This window comes from Camelus bactrianus, chromosome 1 (assembly GCF_048773025.1).
Source record: "Camelus bactrianus isolate YW-2024 breed Bactrian camel chromosome 1, ASM4877302v1, whole genome shotgun sequence".
NCBI classification, from domain to species: Eukaryota; Metazoa; Chordata; class Mammalia; order Artiodactyla; family Camelidae; genus Camelus; species Camelus bactrianus.
In genome coordinates this window covers 80,758,198-80,783,518 of record NC_133539.1, presented here as the reverse complement: position 1 = coordinate 80,783,518, position 25,321 = coordinate 80,758,198, and the positions used below count along the sequence as shown (strand labels likewise).

General features: G+C 39.6%; 1 protein-coding gene across 4 annotated transcripts in view; it reads left to right on the top strand.

Annotated features, from left to right (window-relative positions):
• The window catches only part of FNDC3B (fibronectin type III domain containing 3B), a 312,085-nt gene that overhangs the window by 72,140 nt on the left and 214,624 nt on the right, over window positions 1-25,321 (top strand). For 2 of the 4 annotated variants that reach the window (XM_074367872.1, XM_074367874.1), the window contains exon 3: window positions 15,060-15,135. The exons of the other annotated variants lie outside the window; for them this stretch is intronic. In XM_074367872.1, the coding sequence (XP_074223973.1) occupies window positions 15,060-15,135 (76 nt within the window). The remainder of the gene's footprint in view (window positions 1-15,059; window positions 15,136-25,321) is intronic. 4 annotated transcript variants of the gene reach the window in all.

Sequence of the window (25,321 nt, the reverse complement as noted above, 5' to 3'; positions counted from 1 at the left end):
ATGTCTATTCCTCAGGATTACCGACGCCACAGAGGTGCAGACCACGAGCACCCTTTAATGGGGGCTGCTTTCCAGCAGCGCAGGCAGCCATGCCCGTTTCTGAAGGCTTCCTTTTAACTGTAAAAAATGGTGTGAACTTATCCAGGTCTGTGGTCTGATTTTACAATCCTCTCTGTCTTAGGTTTGCCAATTCCGCTCACTACAAAGGCTTCCGAAAAGGCATAGCCTGTGCATAATCTCTGTCTCATAAAGGAAAATGTTGATGCCATATTATCAGAGGGTGGTGCTCGATGTGGCACCCATAATAATTATGACATATGACATATAATTATGACAGCTCTGAGCTGTCTGGGTTGAGAGACACTTCAGAATTTAATTAGCCAAAGGCAATAATAATATGATACAAGATGTAGCCAGTATCCTTCAAACGGTAGAAACAGAGCTGCCTTCAAAAAGGAGAGGATTAAGGAAAAACACTGGCGTGGCAAGGTTGCACTGCAAAATAACAGCAATTTGAAACTCTACAGTAGTTTTAACATTATGATTGTTTTCAACTTATTGCAGTGTTTGACTGTCTGGTTGCACTGTAAGCTCCAGGAGAGCAGAGGCTGTGTGTCTGTTCATGCTGTGCCTGGTGTCTGAGGTAGCATTCACTAAGTCCTTCAGAATGGATGAAGGATGAGTGAAATGAACAAAATGAAATTTATTCATCTAAACCGGGGTTTGAAAACTGGCTACCTGTTGCAATTGTCATACAGGCATCTTTTTTTTTTTAAATCTTCATAGTTGACAAAAAAAATAATTAGGTGTCTGTATTTAGAAATGGGAAGATTTACACAATATTCTGGATCTCTTAGTTTTTACTGAAACCTAGAAGATCCAATAACCGGGCTAGTCATCCCACTGGGCAACTGTTGGCCAGCAAAAAAGTAGCAGCCACCATCTTTAGATGGGGGGCGTCGTCCTCAGGCCCCACTCTGTCCCCTTCACTTGGTTTCCAAACTTGCCTGGGTTCTGTGGTCATCTGAATTTGGAACCTGAGAATTGCTAATTTTTTAACCTTTGAAATTGCATCTTGTGCTCAGGGATGTAGGGTTTTAAATATAGCAAAAATGTTTAAGATTTTTCAGACACGCTCATTGTATATCATACCATTGAGGTGATTTTAAGCCTCTTCGTTTTCTACTTTATGACTTGTAAAGTGAACTATTGTGGGCTCTGGTTCATGTGACTTTGTAGAAGGGTTTCAATTATGTCTTACAACTTAGGACCCATGTATTCTTTCTTATTTTTTTAAAGTTTTTCTTTCTTTTTTTAATGAAAGTACTCTCACCCCCAAACTTCCCGTTGTTGTTTTTAATGGCAGTATTGAGGACTGAACCCAGGACCTCATGCATGTTAAGCACATGCTCTACCACTGAGCTATACCACCCCCTCCCCGGGACCCATGTATTCTTTTTTTTTTTTTTTTTTTTTGGTCTCTGCTTTTCAGTGAACACTATTTGAGTCCCCAGTCAGTGCCACACTGAGCACTCACCAAAGCAGACGAAAGGCAGAAGAAACCACCAGGAGCCTTGGTTTTACTGTTTACAGACTTGTTGGGGGACATTAAACTCAGAGGCAAAGTGTCAGCGTTCCAAGGGGAAGAGATGCCAGTACTTGTGTTTACAGTCTTTTTTACAGTCTCCAAGAATTGAGTCTTCCTAAAGTACTTAAATGAAATAGAATTTTTTAAAAGTAAATGTTACCTAGTATTGTCTAGATGAGGCATTTTTATTTAAATCATTTTATACTGACTTTCTCTTTGAATAAAGTTAAACTCGATAGGTTTCCAACCTCTAACTTCTATTCTTTTTTTTGGAAAATGTGTATTTGTCATGTTGAATGAGATGTGAAAGCCATTGATGTATCTTACAGTGCAGTAAAAATAATATGTGTATGCACATGTGCGCGCGCACACACACACACACACACACACACACAAAGAAAAGATGGGACAGTTCTCAACCCAGAACGTGTTAAGACATATGTTTACACATAATCATTTTCTTATTTACAGACTCTTCTTTTTTTGTCCAAATGACTGACTTAAAAGTATGACTATATAGAAACTACATGTTATACTCCGAACAAGACAATAGGGAGCAAACTGCTTAAAATTAGTAATGTCAGTGTCCTAGTTCCAAATTCAGATGCAGAAAATAAACAGCCTGCCGAGGAGCCTGTTGCTGAAGCAGCAGAGTAGTGTGTCTAGGTACTCTGGGATGTGGGTGCCTTCAGAATACCTTCGTTTTCCTATTTGAATTGGGATTGGCCAGAACGAGATGCCACTTAGTACGTTTCCGGCCAGCTCTACTGTTGTGGTAAATGGAAGCTGAGCTGTGGTGGGCCTCCAGAAGAAACGGAATTCACGTGCTCCCTCAGCCTTCATGCCTGCATTGGTATTGCTTCTCAGCCCTGGGACTTTTTCGTTAACAGGCGGTCATCATATAGATGACTGCTGAGCGGAAATGTGTTCTATGTGCAGCAGGTATGTTTGGCACAACCATGAGCTAGAATCCATTGACCAGGATCCATTCATTATTGCCCATTTCTTGCTCCTTGCAGTATAGTAGATGTGCACTTGGATAAAATGGACAGTCTACACCTAGAAAATTACTTTGCTAAGGGTTTCTGATTCACTATAATTAGGCAACTAGTTAGGCAGAGCAGAGCTGGAGGCACCTAGTCTGGTTTGGGGGGCAGTTTGACTGGAGAGTATTTGTATCAGTAAACCTGTCATTAGGGTTCCATTCCTACTACAGTTGACCCTTGAACAGCGTGGATTTGAATTGCGTGGGTCCACTTATACACTTATTTATATTTTTCAGTAGTAAATACTACAGATCTGTACCATCTACAATTGGCTGAATCTACAGATGTGCAACCTATGGCCCACTTACGTGGAGTGCCAACTCTAAGTTATACACAGATTTCTGACTGCATGGAGGATTGGTGCCCCTAACCTTTGCGTTTTCCAAGGGTCAATTGTATTTTTTAAAAATGGAAATGAATTCTTGTGAGCCAAACCTAGATTTGTAGAGAAATGGACTTGTGTTGTTACCCAGTTGTGTTGCATGACTTTTCGTTTTTAGAAGGGGTCTTTAAAATGTTCTTGTGTTTTCCAAGTAGATTGAAAAATTCAGCACTGAAACGTGTTACTTGTATAGAAGTTTCTTCGGTCTCTACGTATATTGGAATATTGGGTTGTCATTCTGGTTTATGGGGGAATCCATGACACACCGAAGCCCGTGTTTGGGTTAGTGATGTTGTTTGGTAGCTCAACTGGCCAGAGCTATGCAGCTCATTTATATCTTTTCTGATTTGTTTCACATTGACAATGCATCTATTTAAAACTCATCTTAATTCTCATCACCTTGGCAAAAAACCCATATATAAAGCATCTTTATAGAGTGACTTACTTTATAATTTATTCTGTGACTTTAGTCATTACCGAAAATAAGTGCATTATAAAATATGAATTACAAAGAAATCCCTATTTTTCTTACAAGGTTTGTGATGGGAAATCAGGCCTTAGGCTTATATATACCCTGTCTGTGGATAATATCTGTTCTAGAGAGCCAGGGAATCAAGTGAGGGTGGAGTTGGGTCATAGAGGACATTATCCTTTAGTAGATGAGTGTTCACATCCCGTTTGCTTCTCAGACTGTTTTCCCGGTTTCTTAGTTTTAAGTGGTTTACTCAGGGTCAGACACTGAGAATCTTCTCATTTTCTATTGACTGCCTCTCCGTATACCACGTTGCTTAAAGCTGCCTTGGAACTGTGAAGAGCTTCCGTTAGGGAGACTTGAAGCTAGGCATCACACCAGGTGTGTGCTCCTTCTTTGGAGGGAGGCACTGGCTCATTTTCTAGCAATTATTCTAGAATCATGGGGGTAATGTAAGCTAAAAGATTCTGTAAGAGTCCAGAGATTTCAGTGCCTTAATAATGTAAAAGATATATTAAAGTTCAGATTTTTGACATTGAAAGAATGCCAAGTATCTAACTAAAGCTTGGCATTTACCTTAAACTTAAATGTTACTTTGCAAGCTTCCTGATCACCAGAAGGCTTTTAGTCTCAATTTTAGTTTCAACCTTTAGTTGAGTAGTTACTTGTTAAATTGTTGGAAAGAATGGATTTTATTGGAGATTTTGGTTTCTTTGTTCCCTGTCTGATGGAGGAAACGAATAATAACTATTTGAGTGCTTATGATGGGCTGAGAATAGTGCTCTGCACTTATATACATGATTCCATCCAGTGAACATACACCGTATAAGGTGGCGATCGTTTTTATAGACAGAACCAGAGGTGAGAAAGGTTAAGTACTTTGCAGCTGGCAAATCATGGGACTAGGTTTCAAATCTATTTATATCCTACCTTCCAGGAAGGGTGGAGTAGCTTGGGTTGGGCACATCTCCCATGTCTTGTTCAGGTAAACAGTTGGGGAGAGACAAGGGACCGGGTTCTACACGGTAGAAAATTTTAAAGCTTACAAAGAAGAGTATTCCTGTTGTCACCTTATATGATCTTCACATCAGCTCTGGAAGATGGCATGATTCTGGCTCTGGAGCGTCTAAGAATTGCGGACCAAGCAGTGGGAGTTTCCACAGCCTGGAGGCATTGGCTGAGTTTGGAGGAGTTGGGGGTGAAGTCATTTTAGGCCTAGGTCATCAGAGCTGCTCCCTTCTTTCTTTCCTTAGGTAATGGTTCTCTCTCTGAGATTAGCTGTAGCAGGCAGTTCTCTCTAGGGTCAGCAGCTGCTGGGAGATGGTGGTGACCAGAGAAGGGCAGCCGGGGTTCCTCGTCCCTGGGAGTCTCACTCTGGGAGCCAGGAGAGGGCTTTTGTCTTCCTTCTTTTGCTCCCAAACTCCGTCTTTCATTTCCATTCAAAAATTACATCACCCAGAGGCACAGTTTTTGTGTCTTAAGAAATCCAAAAACTTGTAAGACTTGAACCTATTAGATTATTTTTTTAAATTCTGAATTTTTAATTATTTCTCTTAAGTAATGCCAGTATAAAAAAAAAAAAAAACTAAGTTTATCCTTCAAAGAGAAAGAAAATGACCACTTTACTCCATGAGCATTTCTGAAGCATCTCACCTCCGCTCACTCCTGTCTCAGGGGAGATACAGAATTAGGTGTCACGCAGTATTTGTACTGTGAGCCACGATACCACACCCCTTTGCTAGTGAGTTCCTCATTTTCTTTGTTTTAGATGGATGAATGGCTGCTTGGAGTTTGACTCTCCTCAAGATGTTAATTATATGTTTCAAAATCCTGTGTTCTGTTAAAAATCACTTACGCATAGCCTTGGAAAGAAGTGGAGGCGGGGAGGTGCTTCAGGGGTGCACAATATTGTTTTGGAGGCCATGGGAAATAAATCTTAAGTTCATTTACCACCAAGACATATTTAGTCAGTGTCTATAAACAAAAGAAGGCACAGTGTGCCTGGACGTTATTTGTCCCAGATGGAGTTTAAACTTGGCTCATTATACTGCACTGATGTCATGGCGCATAAACTGGCCCGAGTTAGAGACGTGCATAGAATCTGCTGTGTGCTTGTATGTGCTGAGAGCGTGCGGGGAGGAGGGAGGGGCTGGCTGGAAAATCTTTGTCACATTTTTCCTTTGCTGTCTGCAGAGCCTAGTGTCAGTCCTGAATTTGGACTTGGCGCAGAGTGAGGGAAGAATCGGAATAATCTGTTCACTTGTGCAAGTCGGAATGTGTATGCACTCAGGGATGTTGTTCTTCCAAGACTGAGAGTAAATGCATCAGGCTTTCCATCAGTTGCTTATGATGCTCTAGTACTAAAATCTAGAAAGAAAAATCTTAAAGCACTACATTTTTGAAGAGCGTTCTCACTCTGTTTACCTTGAAATCTTCAATCTGGATAGTTTCTTTAAACTTTTTGATGGTGTTAAGTATCCAGCTGTATAATTCTGTTTTCTCAGACTGGATGGTAGATAACCTCTCAGACTAGTTGCCTAAGGTTTAAAAAGGCAGATGCCTGTTACTTCTTAGAGAATCTGGCCAAGTTTAATTCTTCCTGTGTGCTTTTAGGCGGCAGCTTATGGGTCAGAAAAGGGTCCTCTCCTGGAGTTTTGAGCACTTAATAGGAAATTTCCACATACTGTACTGTTACTTTATTACATTTTGTTGCTGACTTTCGTTACGATAATCTTAATTAGAAGCATTTCCAAGTAATTCAAACCATTTTGTGGATATAAAGGGCTTAGACTTCAGAACTTCTGTGAATGGATTCCAAAGTCACTATTGTTGCTAGGATCCACGGAAGCTGAACAGACACTGGAATGTGAATGACTTGGGAGGTGATCCTTTAAGGAAAGCCAGGATGTTTCCCAAACAGAATCTGGTCAGAGGTGAGAATTGACTGGTTTTAGCTTTTATTGAGAACATGAAACATGGCAGATTTGGTAAATTTTTTTTCTTTAGACTCTCTCATTAGAGGCCATATTTTTTCTTAACTGAGAGACTTGTCACTGATAGAAATTTGAAGAAAAAGAAGTATTAACAACAATGATTTATTGAGCACATACTATGTGTAAGGCCTTCTACCAGGGCTGTACTGGTGTTACCCTAATCCTTGGAGCACACACAGGATGTCAGTGTGATTTCTCTTTTCAGAGGAGGAAATGCAGAGTTAGGCTGGGTGCCCTCCCTGTCTGGCGCAGCTAGGATTCAACTGTGAGCTGTCCGATTTGCTCTTCTCACTGTGTATCTGTGGTATGTTATGTTTAAACTATTAGTTAAAAAATGGCTTGAAACTAAAATGAGATTATCACAAAGTGACTTAACTACTCAGTGTTTATATATAATAATGTTACTTAGAAGACAGCTCTGGCCTAAACTCCATCTGATTTTCCCTCAGCACATAGTGTAGCAGGGAGATACACAAACATGTAGAAGAAACATGTACTGTTACGTTCTTATTTTTCAAAATCTTAGAAAGTACTTAAGATTCATCTTGAATTTAATGATTAAGTTGTGGGTGGTACTTTTTTTCTTTTCTGTGAGTCCTTGACTTAGTTTTCAGATTCTTTTTTGTGTGTGTATGATATGATAAAAGGCAAATTATAACTTAAAGATACAAAAAATGAACTAACTAGCTTGAAATGGAATTATTTAGGAATCAGAAAGTAGATGTTTTAGGGATATGATTAACTTGGGACCCTTGAAAATAAGTAATGATTCTCCTTTGACTCATAATTATGTTTGTTTCCCGATAGTCCTGTTACCTTCCTTTCCTTTTGCTCAGCACGCCAACCAGCGGTATAGTTGATGAACAACGTAATCCGCTGTTGGATTGACAAGTTTACTGGAAGTAAAGAAAGGAATGCTAGGTTGGCTGGTGAATGCTTTGGGGGTTAGCATTTTAGAGCAGCAGCCAAAGAGAAGAAAGAGGGCCAGAAAAAGTCTAGGAAAAGGTGGAGACACAAGAGAGGAACAGACTGTGGAGGCCTATCAGTGGTGGGAGTGGTGGAGATGGAAATGACAGAATCCCAGCTCGATAACAGAATCAGAGAAAGGGACAGGAAGTAGGAAAAATTAAGTTGTTATGGGGACGGGGAGAGCCATACACATTACTCCACCCTTGTAATCTGAGAACCCCAGTGTCGACAGAGAGGGAGGGCAGAATTCCTTAGCAGCAAACCTGGTGATCTGCATCGTCACACTGAAAGGTTGAACCATCAGTTGTTTTTGAAAACGCTTACTTAGAACAACATAACCCCTGAAACATGTCACAGATGGGTGCTTCATTCATATCTTTACCCATCTCCATGTGTCCAGTGTCTCCCATCCCAGTTTGAGTTTCTCACTACTATCATTTATCTGATAATGTTGCTTTCCTACTGGAAAATTCTGTGCACAGGATAAAGTCAAGACTTGAAGTGGGGGCAAACAAAGACTTTTCTCAGGCGGGCCTGGCTTCACCCCTCTGCCCTGCACACATGCCTGCGCCGTTACAGCCACATGGGCCTGCGAGCACACTGGACTTCTAAACGCACCGGGCCCACCAGGCCTCCGTGCGTGTACCGTGTAATTGTTCTTTTGCTTATCCTTTCACTCACCCTTTAAGCGTCACTCTCAACTGTAACTTTTCCTGGTTTCTTTTGTTTCTGTGGTAGTTGATAGCAAATAATCATGTTTTATGACAGCTAACTGTATTTTCTACTCTCACACCGATACACAAACGGGTAGGCGTTCATCTTTCTCATCTTAGAATCATCAGGGCTTAATAAAGTGCCTGGTACATGGTAACTACTCAGCCAATGTTTGTTTAATACTTAAGTTTTCAATAATTGCATTAAGTAGTGATTTAAATAAGTTTAATATAATCAATACCAAGGCAAGGCCTGAATAAGTGATGATGATATACTGCGCAGTGGCAGGGAGGGGCTGGGGGCTCTTCCACAAAATCCTTCCAAAACCCTAGAATATGGCATTTGTATTCATTTCCGATTTTATGCTAGTGGACACAAAATGCAAGGCGATGGTAGTGCTAATTTTAAGCAATTAAGAAATTACAGTAATAAGAAACATCAACTCTAGAATGCTTAATGCAAAAACGCTGGGAACTGATTTTTCTGTCAGAGGGATGAGAATATTCTTCACGGGTGCATTATTTCTTGATTGTATCTTGGAGGGGAAGAATCGTGTTAAGTGAACGATGTGGCCAACATTGAAGTAGATTTTAAAAGCAGTGGAATATTGGGAACGTAGGCAGTTAAATATGATTCTTAAAAGTTAAATATGGCGTTAGGATTCCCACAGTGGAGCTGTACGTTTAGGCTCGTTGCACAGCGCACCAGAGATATGTGACATTCATTAGCACACCCGCGTGGGTCGTGCTGCTCTGTCTCAGCCGATCAAAACCAGACGTGAGGTGGCTGGATCTAAATGAAGGGAGGTATGTGAGAGTCAGTGTGCAAAGCACATTCAAAGTGGGGCTGATTAGGTGAAAAGTGGCCTGAGCTGCTGATTCCCCATCAGTGTGGCCAGAGCCCAGCTTGGGGACATGGGGGGCGTGGATGGATTTGAAGGGTAGAAAGGGCTTGTACCTCATATGGTGGACATTTTTAACAGGGATTGACCCTGAAACAGTGATGATGGGAACCAAACGTTGTTCTCGGCAAACATAATTTTCAGCTAAAGGAGTACTCAGCAATTCTGTGAAAAACGTATCTAATAAAAATGAAAAAAATTTGATTTAAATAAACATAATGGTGCTCCAGTTGCACAGGGATATTTGGTGGCTCTTACTGTTAGCCAGGGAAAAACTACACTTAGGCTTAACATAGAATTTTGGTCTTTTATGTTTTTGGTTTTTATCTTGAAAGTCCTGTAGTTGAAACTTTAGACTTGGGCATTTGTGGCTCTATTAAAAGAGGCTTTTAACCTAGTTTGGGCCATCTATATTACATTTGGCATTTTTTCCATTTAAGTTAATGCTACATTTTTATTCTTAGCAAACAGCTCTTTTTTGTAATAGAATCTCCTTGTTCAGGGCAGAATACAATTAGAGGGAGTGGAAATGTATAACTTCTTACAGGTTGCCATTCTATTTTCCTTCTAGCCCTTACTACTATCTGTAAATGTTTTGTTTTTGTTTAAATGATTCCCAGCCCCCATCCCACTCAAGCTCCGTTTGTCAGCCTGAGGTGGGCAGAACTTTGTGTTGTCTGAGGCTCTGTTCCCAATGCCTGGGGGAGTGCTTGACGCGTGCTGAGGACTCGTTAATATTTGCTAGACTGAGAGTAGTAGTAATTCTTCTGAGGACACTTATTTCATGAAATGCAGTTATTGAACTCATTTGAATTACAGTTTATCCTTGAACAACATGGGTCTGAACTGTGTGAATCCACTTACACACAGATTTTTTTTTTTCCCACTGAATGCATACTGTAGTACTACACCGCCTGCAGTTGGTTGAATCCGAGGTTGTGGAGGGCTGACTGTAAAGTTGCAAGCAGATTTTGAACTCTGCAGAGGGTTGTCAGGTGTTATGTATTTTCAGCAGGCACTGGTGTAATTTCAGTGCATAAAAATATTCTCCTTGGTTCATCTAATTTATCTTTCCTTGGTTACCTATTAATCCATTCCTGTCTTTTTGCTGTTGTTGTTAATGACAGATGACTTTTGGGAAGCATAGAAGCTTAAGACTCAGTCTTCTCAAGAGTCATCTTTTATTTTTCTTAGGCCTGCTGTTGAGCCGTGAGAAGTGGCATCTAGTGATTGGGATTGTCAAGTGGTTAGCTTACGAGGTTTGTCTTAGGATTCTAGGGAAATTCAAGGACTTGACAGTGACTTTATGAGAATAAATCTGGCCCATAACAAACACAGCTGTTTGTTGTTAGTTAAGGGATGGACTTCTCACCACTTAGCTGCTGTATGGAGAGTAAGGGGCTCTGCCTCAGAGGGTGAGCACAGATTTCCTAGAAGAGAACCCGCCCTCAGCCTTTGGGGATGTGCCTTTGACCCAGTTCAGTGTATTCTCTCCTTACAGCCATTTATTGAAGTGTCTCCATAAAGAAGTGACTCTGAAACCCACGCTCACCGGGGGGCAGATGTGTGGTAGCGGAGAAGAGCGTGCATCTTGGTCAGACAGGGCTGGATTCCACTGCCTGTTTGGTTATTTTGTAGTTTTGTGACTTCAGACAAGGTACTTATCCTCTTTAAGCCTCATAGTCCCCAGCTCTGAAATCTGCATGTCCTTGTGCCTCAATCCAGTGTATAAGAAAGTACTGTTGGAAGCTCCCTGGTCTTGTGTGTTCTTTTTCTACCAGCTTTGGATTCAGGCTTCAGGTTGGACACGTGAGCAGGTGAGTCTTTCAGTACTTCCCCATTATCTTCCAGGAACTTCCTGTTGAACTGCTCACATTATAAATCTTGGGATGTTTTCTTTGTATCACAAAGCTAATTATTGGTCATTTGCAGCTCATCATCTTGCTTTTCCTGATTTGGAGAAAAGAAACAGGACTCAAAATAACAAATGATGCCTGTCTTTCAGTTTTGCTTGAGGCCAGTTGTGGTCTTGGCACAGATGTGAGGTTCTCAAAGGTGTCTTAATGAATGGTTTGGGCCCTTCAGGGCCTGGACAGAGCTTGCTAAGATGTTTCTGGAGTTTGGGAATCTGGAGAGTATTGTGCATGTGCGTGCGTGCGTCCGCGTGTGTGTGTTGTATGTGTGCTTGTGTCCAGAAAGAAGGTGCTACTATCCCCCTCATGGAGTCAAAGGTCACTTTTTAAGTTACTAGATCTTCCTGGATAGAATCTGTCCTTACGTGGAACTCTTCTGCAGCTTTTAGGTTGTATGTATTATTTTTTTCCCCCCAAAGAGATCTGTGGGATAGTCATAAATGCTGGCTCTAAATGAGAATGTTCATTCATATATGAAACAGCACGGAGTAAGACAAGCCTCATAGAATGTGGCAAGTGGAAAAAGCTCCAGTAGTGAAACATGATCTCTTCTCCTAGCACAGTTTATATCTCAATTATCTGGGTATGGGATTTAACTTTTAAGAATGCTGCAAATATAACATTTTAGCTTTCGTCAGTCAGCACTGCTCTCCCAGCAGAAGCTTTTGTAATGGACACGTGTGGCGGTGATTGGTCGGGAGGCTGGTAATATTTTATCTCAGGCATAAATTAGGAATTTGCCTCCAGGAGAAGTCTTAGATACTGTTGATCTTCTGGTTAATCAGCCACCCAAAATTTAAGTTGCAAAAGTAGCTTTCCTTTGTCTCTTCTGATGAATTAGAAACAGAGTTAGATTTAGATTTATACCTTTAAGGAAAGATGTGTTACACCTGTTTCAGTTGTCTTGTTGGGTGAAGCTTTCCCAGAAAGCTGTGTTTAGCCTTTTATTCAATTGTGTTAATTCTGCCTCTTGTTTTATTGTTTCTTTAGACTCTGGAAGAATGGTCACATATTTTTCATTAAGCCTTAATAAACTACCTTCCGTTATTTCGGGCTGCTTGGTTCATATAGCACTAACAGATTTGAAACAGATCTCATGAAGCAGTAGTAGCTTGAAGTATGCTCTTATGATATGATTAACATGGTTCTATTTTAACATCTCTGGGGAAAAAAAATCTATCAGTGGTAAAAATGTTTTTCTCTCTCTCTCTTTTTTTTCCTCCTCTGACAAGAGACAGAGTATAGCATGACTTGTTTTAATGCTGACTTTGGAAAAGCAGGAAATGCTTAGTGAGTGGACAAAAAATGATGAGGTTGGGACAGTGATGTTATGTTTTACACTCTGTATTTAAGAGAACTTGTAACCATTATGTCCGCTTTGTGGCTTCAGAGAGGAAGAAGGAGGGAGGTGGGGAGGAAGGGGAAGGAAGGGGGTGGGGAGAGAGAGATTGGGAGAGACTGATTGACTTGTGTGGTAGAAGGTTGTGCCAGGGAGCCTGCCAGGGGGTGACTCATGCTCCTCAAATCTGCGTGATGCAAGGCCTGCTGCCGCCATCTCCTCCATGTCTGGTCAGGGACAGATCATCGGGCTGGTGTGTGTCAAAACTTTGTTTTTCTCTCTCCTTTATTGACAGTGAAAACAGTAAGGTGGTCAGTCTTACTCAGTATAATAAAGTGCTTTCTTTTAAAATATCTCAGTGCCAAGATGAATACGGTTTGCTCAAATAATGACTTTTGCTCTTACTAAGAAAAATTGATCTTGGGACACAGGGGATTTGCCTGGTTTCTGAGGTAATTTGGTAGATTATAATCTGGTTGCCATAGCAACACAGCAGCAGGGAAAATTACAGGAACTAAACATTTGAAGAGAGGTATTTTAACAGAATGCGTACAAGCCCTTTACCTATCATCTTTCTCGCTGAAGAAGCGGTGGGGGTCAGGAATGGGCAAGCAGAGAGGGGAGCAGAGGGAGGGAAGAGGCATAAATGGCTTTTGGAGGCTGGATGCCTCCGGGCCATTCTTTGAATTGTGGCCTGGTGTCAGTGACCACACAGGAACCATTACAGACGCTTTTCATGCAATATGATAAGCAGATAATGTGACAGAAGCTGGAACATACTCCACTTCGGACCCTTTTCTTGCCTGGGACTTCGCATAATTCTGGGGAATTGTACTTTCAGACTCAGCATTTAAGACATGCTGTCTGACAGTTAACGAGTGTGGCAGAAGAGAGTACGTGAATTTGGGATTGTCATAGGATGTTTGAGGTGTACTCTTGATGTCCGCTGATTTTTTTTTTTCCGAACTAATTAATTCTACAGGCATGTATTACAGGCCTGTCCCTAGAGGTTTAAACACAAAGCAGTCGATCTCTGCTCATTGCAGTGATGCTAGAATTGATGTAAGGACTTTTAAAAAGACATAGGTAAATTTCTTTATTGGAGTATTGTTTTATTCCGTTGTAGTTGAGTAATGTTCTGTGTGCATGTAAAAATAAAGTTAAATCAAAACTATTTTCATGTTAAGAATGACTTTTAAAAAGTTGGTTTCCAGAAAGCAATCGAAATGTCTTAATCACTCCGTGGAGATCTGAAGGGATTTCCTTTTGAGTTCTTAAAATGGCCCAGTGTGTTTACATTGGTGAGAATTTGAATATTTAAGACTGAAATATTATGGACACAGTTACTGTACAGGAAAAACGAACTGCCTTGAAATAACTTAACGATTCAAGATAACAAGAAGCACCAGGGATGAAGCCTATACTGCTTTTCCCTGAATGCTTCTGCTTCTCCAGTTAATGTATTTCCAGATTAAAAAAATTTTAATATCCCAGCAGTGTCTCCTGTGGTGAATTATTAGAAGAAACCAAATACATGGATATTAAAGGTTTAGTTTTTAAAGATGAAATGATTTTGACCTCAATAATAGTTTTTTAAAAAACAGATAAATTGTGGTCCATCCATAAAGTTGATTTTTAAAATTGTATATTACGAAAGCTTAATTTTGGAGTTAAAATGATTGTTTGCAGTGGTTTTTCTTATGTTTTACGACTTTCATTCATTCAGTAAAAAATAATTCTCCAGCACTTATTCTGTGTCTGATCTTGCCCTTATAGAGCCTAGATTAAAGGAAAGACTGACACTAAAGAAATCCCTTAACTAATTGCAGTTGTAAATTTAGTTCCTTCCTCCTTAGTTCTTTCATTTAGTTCCTTTAGATAACAAAAGGAAAAATCACTAATTTATATCCAAATATAAATTAAAGAAGATAATCCAAGCTTAAAAACTGTAGTTAAAAATCGTCTTGTGCAAGATTAACACTATTAGAATAATGACTATATATTTCTAGAAACTGGAAGGCTGTCAGTGTCGCATTCAGCTAAATGAGATTAAAACTAAAACTCTGAGGCTCTTGAAAGAACATACTTTACCATAGCCGTGTATGGTCTAGTTATTTGGAAGTTATCTTCTGAAAACTAAATGTCTATGTTGTATGACTAAAACACTGACATTTAGGTAATAGGTTTAAAAATTTGTTTGATGGGACCTTTTTGTAATATTATTCATTTATTTTATGCTGTTCGTTACTGTTTCCAGGTGCTGTTCACAGATGCTTTTTTTCCATACATTTTTCTTATAAATTGCTTTCTACTATTATGCAATGAAATCATATAAGTCAAGTCAGTGATAGACACCTGTGAATGATTTGTAGCAGTGTTAGTTCAGAACCTCATTTCTCTTTGCAGTTTTCCTTTTTAAGTATAGTTTTTGGTCTTTTTTCTTCTTTTAACTATTGCTTCTAAATTAGTGAAAGAAAATATCTTAAAATTGAGGGTTTTTTGTTTTTTTTTTTAAGTTAACACAAGCAACACAGGAGAAATAAGTTTAGCTAAATTGAAATGCATGTGCTTTAACCTAGTCAAATTTGAACCAGGTCTAAAGACATATCCTAAGTTTTGTGTTTATACAAGATTCTGTGCCACATACTTCTTGTCTAGTACATAAATTTAGGCAGTGAAACTGTTGAAGAGAAATCCCAGATGTTCTAGTATTAAATTGAAATTAATGTGTTATTTTGGCAGGTTATTCTTGTTCAAGTTAATCCAGGTGAGACTTTTACAATAAGAGCGGAGGATGGAACACTTCAGTGCATTCAAGGTAAGGAAGTTTTTTGCAAGCTTTCTAAGCAAAGGAGTTTTCCTTTATTTATTATTTTATGGCAGTAAAGTTTATCTCTGAGTCTTTATGTGATTTTCTAGAGGTAAATTTTATCTTGGATTTTTTTTTCACTTTCATTAGGGGCTCCTTAATGCTGAGGTAGGCCTGTGATATATAAGTGACAAAGTTAAACACCTTGAGTATTCTACTGACTTTCAAATTAAATTAACTTAGGAAAGCCTGCACTGTCTTCATATATTATGAAAATTGGTAGCCCTAAAAAATGCAGAGATTTTAAAAGAGCTTAAAATTCCCATTGAGAACAGCAAGTACTTTTTCAAATATAGATAAAAGTTTAAAATATATATTGTGATGCTATCCAAATGATGCTTTTAGAGGGAAAAAATCTGTATTTAAGTATCATTTATTATTGAGTAACAAATTCCTCAAATTTGATGATTTAAAGCCATGTTTGTCTATACTTTCTTTGGGCCGAGAATTTAGTCACAGCTTACCTGTGTCCTATGACTCTGGGTCTCTCAAAGTGCAAAATTCCAGGTGTGGACTAGAGCTGTAGTCACTGTAAGGCATGTTTGAGGCTCAGTGTGTTTCTAGTCTTGCTCAAGTAGTTGTTGGCAGGATTTGGCTTTTTGCCGGCTGTTGGCAGGAGGCTTCCCTCAGTTCCTTACTAAGTGGCTTCTCCATGGGGGCACTTCCATTATGGCAGCTGGCTTCATTGGAGCACCAACTGAAGGGCAAGAGGGAGTACTATGTCCAGCCTGCTCCAGAAAGGGGATTACACAGGGTGGGAATGCCAGCAGACAGGACTCATTGGAGGCCCTTTCAGAAGGCTGCCCACCACAGTCCATCCTCTGCCCTCAGTAGTTCATGTCTCTCTCATATGCACGATACCCCCTCCCAAGAACTGCAGAAGTCTTATCGCATTATGGCATCAGCTCAGAGTCTGGAATTTTGTCATCTAAGTAAGCTCCAGGCGAGGCTCTTTGGGTGTAGTTCTTTAACTACGGCTCCGAGGGCATTTCAGTGAATTTTCAGTTTGTGTAATACCAGTGCTTCTTCTCTGTTGTTCACTTTGGAAAGAAAGAGGCTTAGGTACTCTGATCCATGTGGAGTTCTGTGTAGGAAGAGCAATCCAGATCTGGAATTAGTCTGTAAATACTGCCGTGTTGGAGGGTATTGTTTGTAACAGCTCTTTTTGGCAGTGATTGGGATTATGGGGCAAATGGTAAATTGGCCTGTAATTGAGTTTAATACTAGGTTATTGATTGGACTGGAATCTGACCAGAGGTCTTGTTTTTAATACTTGGGTTTGCTCACTAATATATAAACAAAATGAAAGGAAATGCCCTTTAGTTTTAGTTTTCCATAATGAGCTACACAGAAAAAGTTGATTTTTCTATTGCTTTGCATAATAGCAGAGTGTGCTGCTGTATAGTTTTATTACTTATTTTTGTAACCATAAGAACAAGAATTTAGGAAGAAAAATAAAACTCATTAGGCTAGAATTCTAATGAGTTTTAATTGCAGTTAATCTGAAATGATGTAACCATTTCATTAATGGTTTTAGTGATTGCATTTCTCTCATCATTGTGTCCCTAAAATTGATCTTTGGTGTTCTAAAACATTTAAAATTCAAACCTAGTCTTTGTTAATGAATCAGACAAAGAAACTTCAGGTAAAAGAAGAGAGGAAATAAATATTTTAAAATAGTATGGGATACAGAATCTTACACCTACTTGTGGTATTATAATAAACAGATATTAACAACAAATAAAATCTCAAAATCCACTCTATATCTTAAAAATAAAAAACACTAGATGAAAAGTCATTTTACCTACACAGAATGAAGGTGGTGTTTCTAGTTCAGTAAGAGAATAGCTGAGTTTCTGGTCATGGTAACTTTGGAGTCCCATGAATTGGCAAGTAGACTGTCTCCCCCTACAACTGAATATGTATAATAGAATCTATAAAAGCAAATTGCTGGATGGATCATCTTATATAAAATCCACTCTTTGGTACCAGCTGCTTTTACTTTTGGTGTCTAAAGAGTGTGTGTGTGTGTGTGTGTGTGTGTGTGTGTGTGTGTGTGTATTGAAAGAGCCTCTTTCTCACTTATTTTTTTGAGTCTAACTGGTATATTCTGCAGGGAATGTTGCAAGTATATTGCTCTGTTCACAATAGGAGTTTTGTATTTATTCATGATGGTACTTGGAGATAAGTGAAACTAACATCCCTTTCAGTGATTTAAAAAAAATGATACTGACTAAAGAAGAATTGTGGAGCCATTTATCTTTGACTTCCCCAGCCTTCCTATTTGTTCTCTTTTGAACACCTAGGTACTGTTGTTATGTTCTTTTGGGTCATGATGATACCTGGCCCAACTAATTGAAATAATACTGGACAGGATGAGAGGGACTAGGACCTGGAACCACAAGTGGTCTGCTAGGGCTTGGGAAGCACTGGATGACAGGGTCAACTGCAGGAACTGGAAGGAACCCATGGATAGCCACTCAGTGTGTAACAGGCCACTCAGTGTATAGCAGACCCACTGACGGCAACTCATGTATAACAGTTGGTCACTCAGCCTGGGTACCCTTGTCCCCGCCTTCGTTTGCATTCTAGTATGAGTTAGTGAATGCTTCATTCAGGATGGGTAGAGCATACCAACGTAGAATGTGAAGGGAATATATTTGTAAATTCCAACACAAGTTGTTATCCTTTCACTTGATTAACATCCCTGTTATTGCTAATATTCAACTCCTAGGCTGTGTATTCTCTCATTGAATAGGTGTAATAGATACATTTGCAAAAACTGAGGCCCATAGAGGTTAATTCATGCACCTAAAGTCACAGTGAGAAAAGCAGGATCTAGTTTACATCCCTGGTGTCTCTGACTCCAGTGCATGAGCTCTTTATTGCCTGTGCTCTGTGGCTTTACATCAGGGAATCATGAACTCAAGTCGACACCACTCTCTTGGGCACATGACAAGAGCAAAGTGGGTTCCTATTCCTGGCGTAACAGGATCCCTGAAATGATACTAGGATGAATACTCAGGAAGGCAGGATGAGATCGAGATGGTTTGCAGAGCAAAAGTGGGTGGTGGAGACTGGGTCTTTGGAATAAGATAGGGACTCCGTTAAGAGAAGTGAGAGCAAGATAGTTTGTTTGATACAGGGAGTATTGATTTAGAACTCCTGAAATTATTTCTGCCCAAAGCCGGGACTGAGCCCAAAATTGGGGTGGGCTGAGCTTCTGTTCGAGGTGGGGCTTCTGGCTTCAGATGCTGGAAGAGGAGGGGTCCAATGGGAGAGGACTGCTTAGGCAAGGATCTGAAATTGAGTCATAAAGATTTCTGAAAGAAGTTATTTGCATTTTACTAGGGATTAAAGTTACGAGAATGAAGCTGTAGTTAGGCTCTTTCTACACCAGCCAGCAGATAGGGAGGTGGTTTTTTTTTTTTTTTTTTTTTTTTTTTTTTTTTTTTTGCAGGGGACGGGTGGCAGTTGGTGGTGGTGGCCTTCCTGGAAATTTTGAAGTAATACCCATTGCTTATGCCATGGTTGAAACTGTCAGCTTAATAGCTTTGCTGTTTCAACACTAGCCAGCAGGTTAGGGATTGCTGTGGTGGAAGATTCGAGGTAGGGAGTGGAGTTGGTTTCGGGCCTTCCTAGAAACTTTGAAATTACACCATATGAGGTCAACCCCCTTTGCTTGTAGTTGAATTTGTGAGCTTAATTATTTTCTCTGTAGGACATTTATGACATCACTAGAAAGACTCCAGAGGCTCATTGTGATGCCATGAAAAGGCAGTTTGGAAATCCAAAGCAAATCAATGTAAAGAATATGGTTACTCTGGGGGGAAAAAAAAAGATTTTGTTTTCATGGGAATGTCCTTGGTGATAATGAAGGAAGAAAAACACAGGAAACATACAATATGCTGTGAAAGCAGATTCATTTCTAATGGAATATTTCTCAATATTTTCCATGAAACATGAATCATAGGTCTGGAAGGGGCCACAGAAGGTCATGGTTTATGCTCACTTGGAAGCAGCACTATACCTATGGCATTCTGGACAGAAGATTTTTCTTTCCTAGGCCAGATGAAAGTGTATAAAGAGCTAATTGTTAGGGAAAAAAGAATCTTAGCAATCAATATGAATTCTTTCCTTTGCTTAAGTTCAGGAATTAATAGAGGGCAGCTGCAGGCCTCTCCCATTATCTTCATATCCTTGTCTGGGCTGAGGTGCTGGCAGTGCAGCCTTCCTTCCTGTCCACACATGCCATCTTTTTATCTGGGCTGTTTCTCTGCTCCCTGTAAAACCCTCAGCCAAAACAAATACCACATTTCCTTTAAGTGCCTGGTCTGTCTCCTTCGGGAGGATCACTCCCGTCCGTTCTGACCTTTCTCTGTTCCTGGAGGAGCAGGTAGAGGTAGCACTGCGTGTTACCATCTGGTTATATGTGCAAACCTTTCCTTAGCCCTTGAATTAGATGGAATTCAGTTGTGACAGGAAACAGTATATCCTCTACCCTACCCGCCAGCCACGCAGCCTGACAGTGATTACTGACTGGACCCTTGACTAGCTCTGGCATTACATCAGATGTGATGATTGTTCTTTTAACTTTTACTCTTATGCTGGGAGCTTAAAGATGCTTAGTTAAGTGCTTTTACTGGTCTTTAAAGTCTCTATAGAAGAACTTTCAAATTTCAAATCACATTATAATTGAAGCTTATCAGTTTCCTTTAAAAAATGTGTAAGTCTAAAGAACTTTCATATTGACCTGTATTAATGCTGCAATTTTTATGTATTTCAAGACTTACCTCTCAGATCGTGAGCCTGAAGAAAACAGGTGATGGTCATGGTGGCATAGCAAAAAACAGATTAAAGTAAAAAGCTTAGGAAGCACCATTATTCTAATAAAGAATAATATTTAAAGGTATGTAATTGCTAATGTTTTTTTGTCCATAAAAATCCAGCCATCTTTACAGAAATGATTTACTTGGCTGACTTGTGTTAAATAGATAAGAGAGCCTGAAGTAACAGCAGAATGTGTGGCAGGAGGGAAGAAGCTTGAGGAGAGCCCTGCCCTGAGGTGGCTATCATTTGGATGGTTTTAGGATGTGAAACTTGTTCCCTGTCCTGCCTGCTCTCCTTGCCCCTCTTCAGCTCTGTGTCTGACTCTCCCCCTGCCCCAGTGAGTGTGGGAACCGTGTCATTGATGAACTGCACGCCCTGCTCACGGGCCCTGTGAATGACACCATTGAGAACACTTCCGCATTTCTGAATCTCCTCGTTTGTCTCCCACTCCCGCCCCTCCACATTCAGAATCCAGACTGCCACAGGGACCTCGATGTTACTTTTTTGTTTTTCTCGTTTGGTACTTTATGTCCATTTATTAGGCTTGTTTGGCACATTAAAACACCGACCTGTCATTCTTTCTAAGAATTTTATGATGAGTCCTAGGGAACTCTCATTGTCTGTTACGTTGTTTATTGGGAAATGACATGAGTGATGTCATAGTTAGGGTTTACAAGCTGGGGGACACTTTCACAAGCAAAGCTTCTGTATGGTCTATGCCTTTAAAGCAGACTCTGCATATAAATGAGAAAGTCCTGTTTTACTGGCTTAAAACCAAGGAAGAGGGCCTGTTGCAAATGAAGTCTGTCTTCCAGGGTTGTTTGAACCCTTGCTTTGGCTTAAATTTGCAACCAGCTTTTTCAGCAAAACTATTTTGGTGGTTTGAAAGTGAAATTAGTGTAGTGTGACTGCCTTTAAATCATTTAGACTCTTTGCAAACTTTCATTACATCAAACATGTAATTGATTATTATTTGACTGTATTTAATTACTTATGGAATGTTTGTAAAGGGAAATAATTTCTTCTATTATGAGATTAGTATTTTGAGAGCTGCTTTTTCTACATAAGAAACTACCTTGAAAGTCCGTTTCTTTCGCATTTGGGGGGTGTGTGTGAGGGATCACTAATCTGAAATGTTACTGTGATCAGTTAGACCTCACTTGAAAAAATCTTTTAGAATTGAAAATACCAGGTCTTTTGCCCAGGCTAGCCCCAGTGTCCTACTCATCTTTCTGACTGATCTGAAGCTGTATTTGGTGAGAGTCAGTACATAATCCTCCAGTGAGGCTCTAGGCTGAGAGAATCTGAGTTTCTAGGAAAATCTGAACTACTCCACCAACTTGCCAGCTCTTATAACTTGAATGTTAGCTTCAAGACAGATCAGTCTTTGCCTGTGTGTGTGTGTGTAATATTGGTGAAATGTTGATGAAAAATCACTTACCATTTGGAGCATACCTATCTCTGAAATGTTTGGGAGTCTTATTTATTGAGCATGATGATTTGCCTTTACTTGCATACATGGACATGCACAGCCATTTGTGCAAACAGGTATTCTGTATGCTGACCTGATAGGCCCCTTTTCAAACAATAGCTTGCTGCCTAGTAAGGGGAAGTTGACCAGCAGGGTGGGCTCCATAAGGGCCGGTAAGTACTGATGGGCCCAGAGCAGGAAGTCCAGCTTATGGAAGGGGTGGGAGGAAAGTTGGTGACGGTGGCTGTCATTGTGCTGGGACTGAGTAATGTCATGAGACTGGATTACCTCAGAGCCAAACTATGCTGCTTCCCAGGAGGTGTACAGTCCCTCTCGAGGGACACAGCCAGTGTGTCTGCTGCTTTCTGCCATTCCTAGTTATCTTGATTGTTTTTGGCTATTCTTGCATTTACATAATTAAGACAAAAACTTTTTACCCAAAATTAAATTGTCAGACTTTCTTTGGCCTTTTCCTCCAAGTAAAGTTTGAGTGATTTTAATTCTTGGAAGTTATAAAGATTATGTTTTAAGAGTAAACACTGTGTAGTGTGAATCCCTGGACATTTGCTAGCTGATGAATGGTTAAATTCTTAGCCTCAGCTTCCTCTCTTAAAATGGGGACAGTGATAACACCTGTCCAATAAGGTTGTGAGATAATCCCTTCTAAGTACCATCATCATCCTCGTCATCCTCATCCAGCCGTGTAATATACACAGGTTTGCTGATTATGTTTTATAGAGAGATGTCATGATCAGTTGTGGGCAATAACTTGATTATCTAACTGGTGGAAATCAGTTGAAGTTCTAGCCCCCATTTCATTGCCTACTTATAATAGGCTTGCTTTCATGAGGTTGATGGTGATAGCAGCAGTTCAGACATTTCAGATGAAGGTTTATGGGGATGTATACATATATCATTCAGATACAAGATTGTGGATAAAACAAAGGTTCCACGGCGTCATGCGTTTAAAGTAAGTTTTGTTGTAGCTGAAGCTTCACTTGTTGCTTTTCTTTTGGATAATAGCAGTTAACTCTCACAGCATGTCCGAGAGGCCATATTCAGACAGGCCTGCAAAACAGTTCCTATGGGTACACCTTCCCGCCTTTAGGTCTTGCCACTTACATTTTAAATAAATTCCATACTTCTTTTAATCTTTAATGTGTCCTGCTGTTCGACAGTACTGAAGGGGCAGTAAGGCCTATTGGTAAGATCATTATGGGTTTTGGACTGGGATTGCCTGGCTTAGAAATCCCCTGCATGCTAGTTGTGTATCATAAAATCAGCTACTTCTCTACACCTCAGTTTCCTCATCTATAGAATTGGAATAATAATAATATGTCTTAAGGGATTGCTATGGGGATTAAATGACATACTGTAGAAAGCACTCAAAACAGTTTCTGAGTCAGTGTAAGGGCCCAGTAAATAGGACTGTTAGGCCTCCAGTCTTCATTACAGCTAGACATTGAATCACTTATTATTTTTGTTACCTGTCATTTTAAAGCATTTTGGGAAAGCCTATGTGAACTTGAGGTATTGGTTAGGAGTTTTTAGATGTCTTCACATTTTAGTCATAATGCTTCAAAATAATACATTTAAAAATTATGCAGTGGGAGTTTAGCTTCTGTGCCCTTTTGTCTTGCAGGCTTGTTTGACAATGATTAAAATGTCATTTCTGAGGGTACTATTGCTTGGAGTTCCTTAAATATCAGAGACCTTTGTATGCTAGATAATTCCGAAGCGCTGACTGTCATACTACCTCAGTTGTCTGCCACATTTTATTTCATAGTTTGTAGTCTTTTAGTTCTTGCTTTATTATTCTTCATGTATTTTTTACCTTTGTTTTTACATTTAAATTTTGAAGTGGAAAATTTCATGGTAGAAGTGTCTTTAAAGAAAACTGTAAGGGGTTCTTCAAGGGTAGGGGTCAAATCTTAGTGATCCTTGTATCTTGGTCCCGATCCAGCACCTCTTAGGTGTTCAGAAAAATGGAAAGTCATTTCCTACTGTACTGCTAAAAAAATCCATTTCAAAATGTTGGGAAAAGTCTCTTGTTAATTCACAGAGGTTCTTTTGTCTTATTGTTATTATACTTAAGTAGTTAAATTTGGTTATTTTTACTCTCAGTTCCTCAAGTTAAGAGAGTAAATGCTGGTATGACGGTGTTTTCAAAAGCACACAGTAATTCTGAAGACGTCCATAAGTAGGTCAGCTCCTCTTCCCTGCAAAAAGCATGAGGGCATGATCATTATATTCATTTTCTTGGTAACATTTTTCCTTTGTGAGGAGTAGACTAGGAACACCTTGGAAAAACATTTTTAAGGCTATTTTCTAGTGAAGGATAGACTAACTTTATCTTTTTTGTATTATTAGGAAATAATTTAGATTACTCATTAATATTTTGTTGTTATCATGCAGTTTAAAATTATAGCATTTATCTGTTGCAGTAAACTCAATAAATTCTGTGTCAGACCCAGGAATAGATAAATTACCTTATAAATTGTAAATGAATTTGGTTACTGAATTATATGGAGTTGGGATAGTAATTTTTCTCTTTCTCCATCCATAGTACAACTGAAGGGGTGAGGGAGGTGGTGAGATAGGTGGTGGGGAGGGGCAGGCAGGAGGGGAAGAGAGCCTGTGTTAGGGCAGTGGTGGTGGGGTGTGGAAGTGGGAACGGAAATGAGATGTTTAGGAGATAGCCACGACCTGCTGACCTTTATGGACACTTTATATATTGCAGTATTACAGAGCCAGAATTAACATCAGTTTTGTGGTGTCTTTCTGGCTATAGGAATTTTTATATTTTCACTTAATTTAAAAAGCTTCCAATTATTAGCAAATTATAATTTCTGTTTTAAACTGATAAGGAGGCGAAGCATCAAGAGAAGTCTTCAGGAATAGGAGTGGAAATTCGAAGAGATAAATAGAAGCATTATTCTTAGGGTATTTTTGAGTGAAAGTGTTATTCTCTGTTAGTGGGCTGACTAGATGAATTTTATCTGTTTTGTTCTGCAGTTCTCATTAAAGTGGATATACACACTATTTATCTCATGTAAATGTCAAATTAAGCTCTGCTTGTTCTTTTCTTGAAGTGCCAAGTCTTTACCAGTTGTCTAGGATTGGATTATCTTGGTTATCCGGGGTTGGATCTTTTAACATCAGTTCAGTGTGCCTTAACGCTAGACTCGGCAGCGTCAGTTTCCCGTGTCTGCTGTACCAGAGCCCAAGCCGTGCGGACAAAACGAGTGCTTCTGCACCGCTGGAACTGAGCTTGTCTCCTTCAGTGGAGGGAGAACAGGCTTTACGGGTAGTATAACCAAACGTTTATACTTAAATTGCCTGAGTGTAAGCATGAAATAGTCACAAAATGTTAAAATACAGCAAAAGCGTGGCTTGTTATCCCATAAGTTAGAAATCAAGACCTGAGATTAATTTAGTTAATTTATTCTTTTTTGTTTGTTTTTTTCCTTTTTCAGTTTTATTAGGTAGAATTATTACAGTTTGACTGCACATATACATTATATTGCATGTATGGTTAGTTTATTCTTAATGATCAAGACTAGTTCTTATTCTGTGGGTCAAGCATTCACATTTTGAGTGATGTAGTTCTTGCCTTATTTGCTTAAGGCAAAGAACATCTCTAACATCTCAGGATTTTAAAGCTGGTTGTATTAACATAGTGGATTGTAACTTTTGCACATCAGAATTACCTGGGGGGCTTTAAAAAATGCACAAGTTGATCTGCAGGCTAACTGTAGGTAATTGTCAGATTGTAGGGGGTAACACCTGGGCATTAGTCTTGAAAGGTAGTATGCAGTGGAGATTGAGAATGTC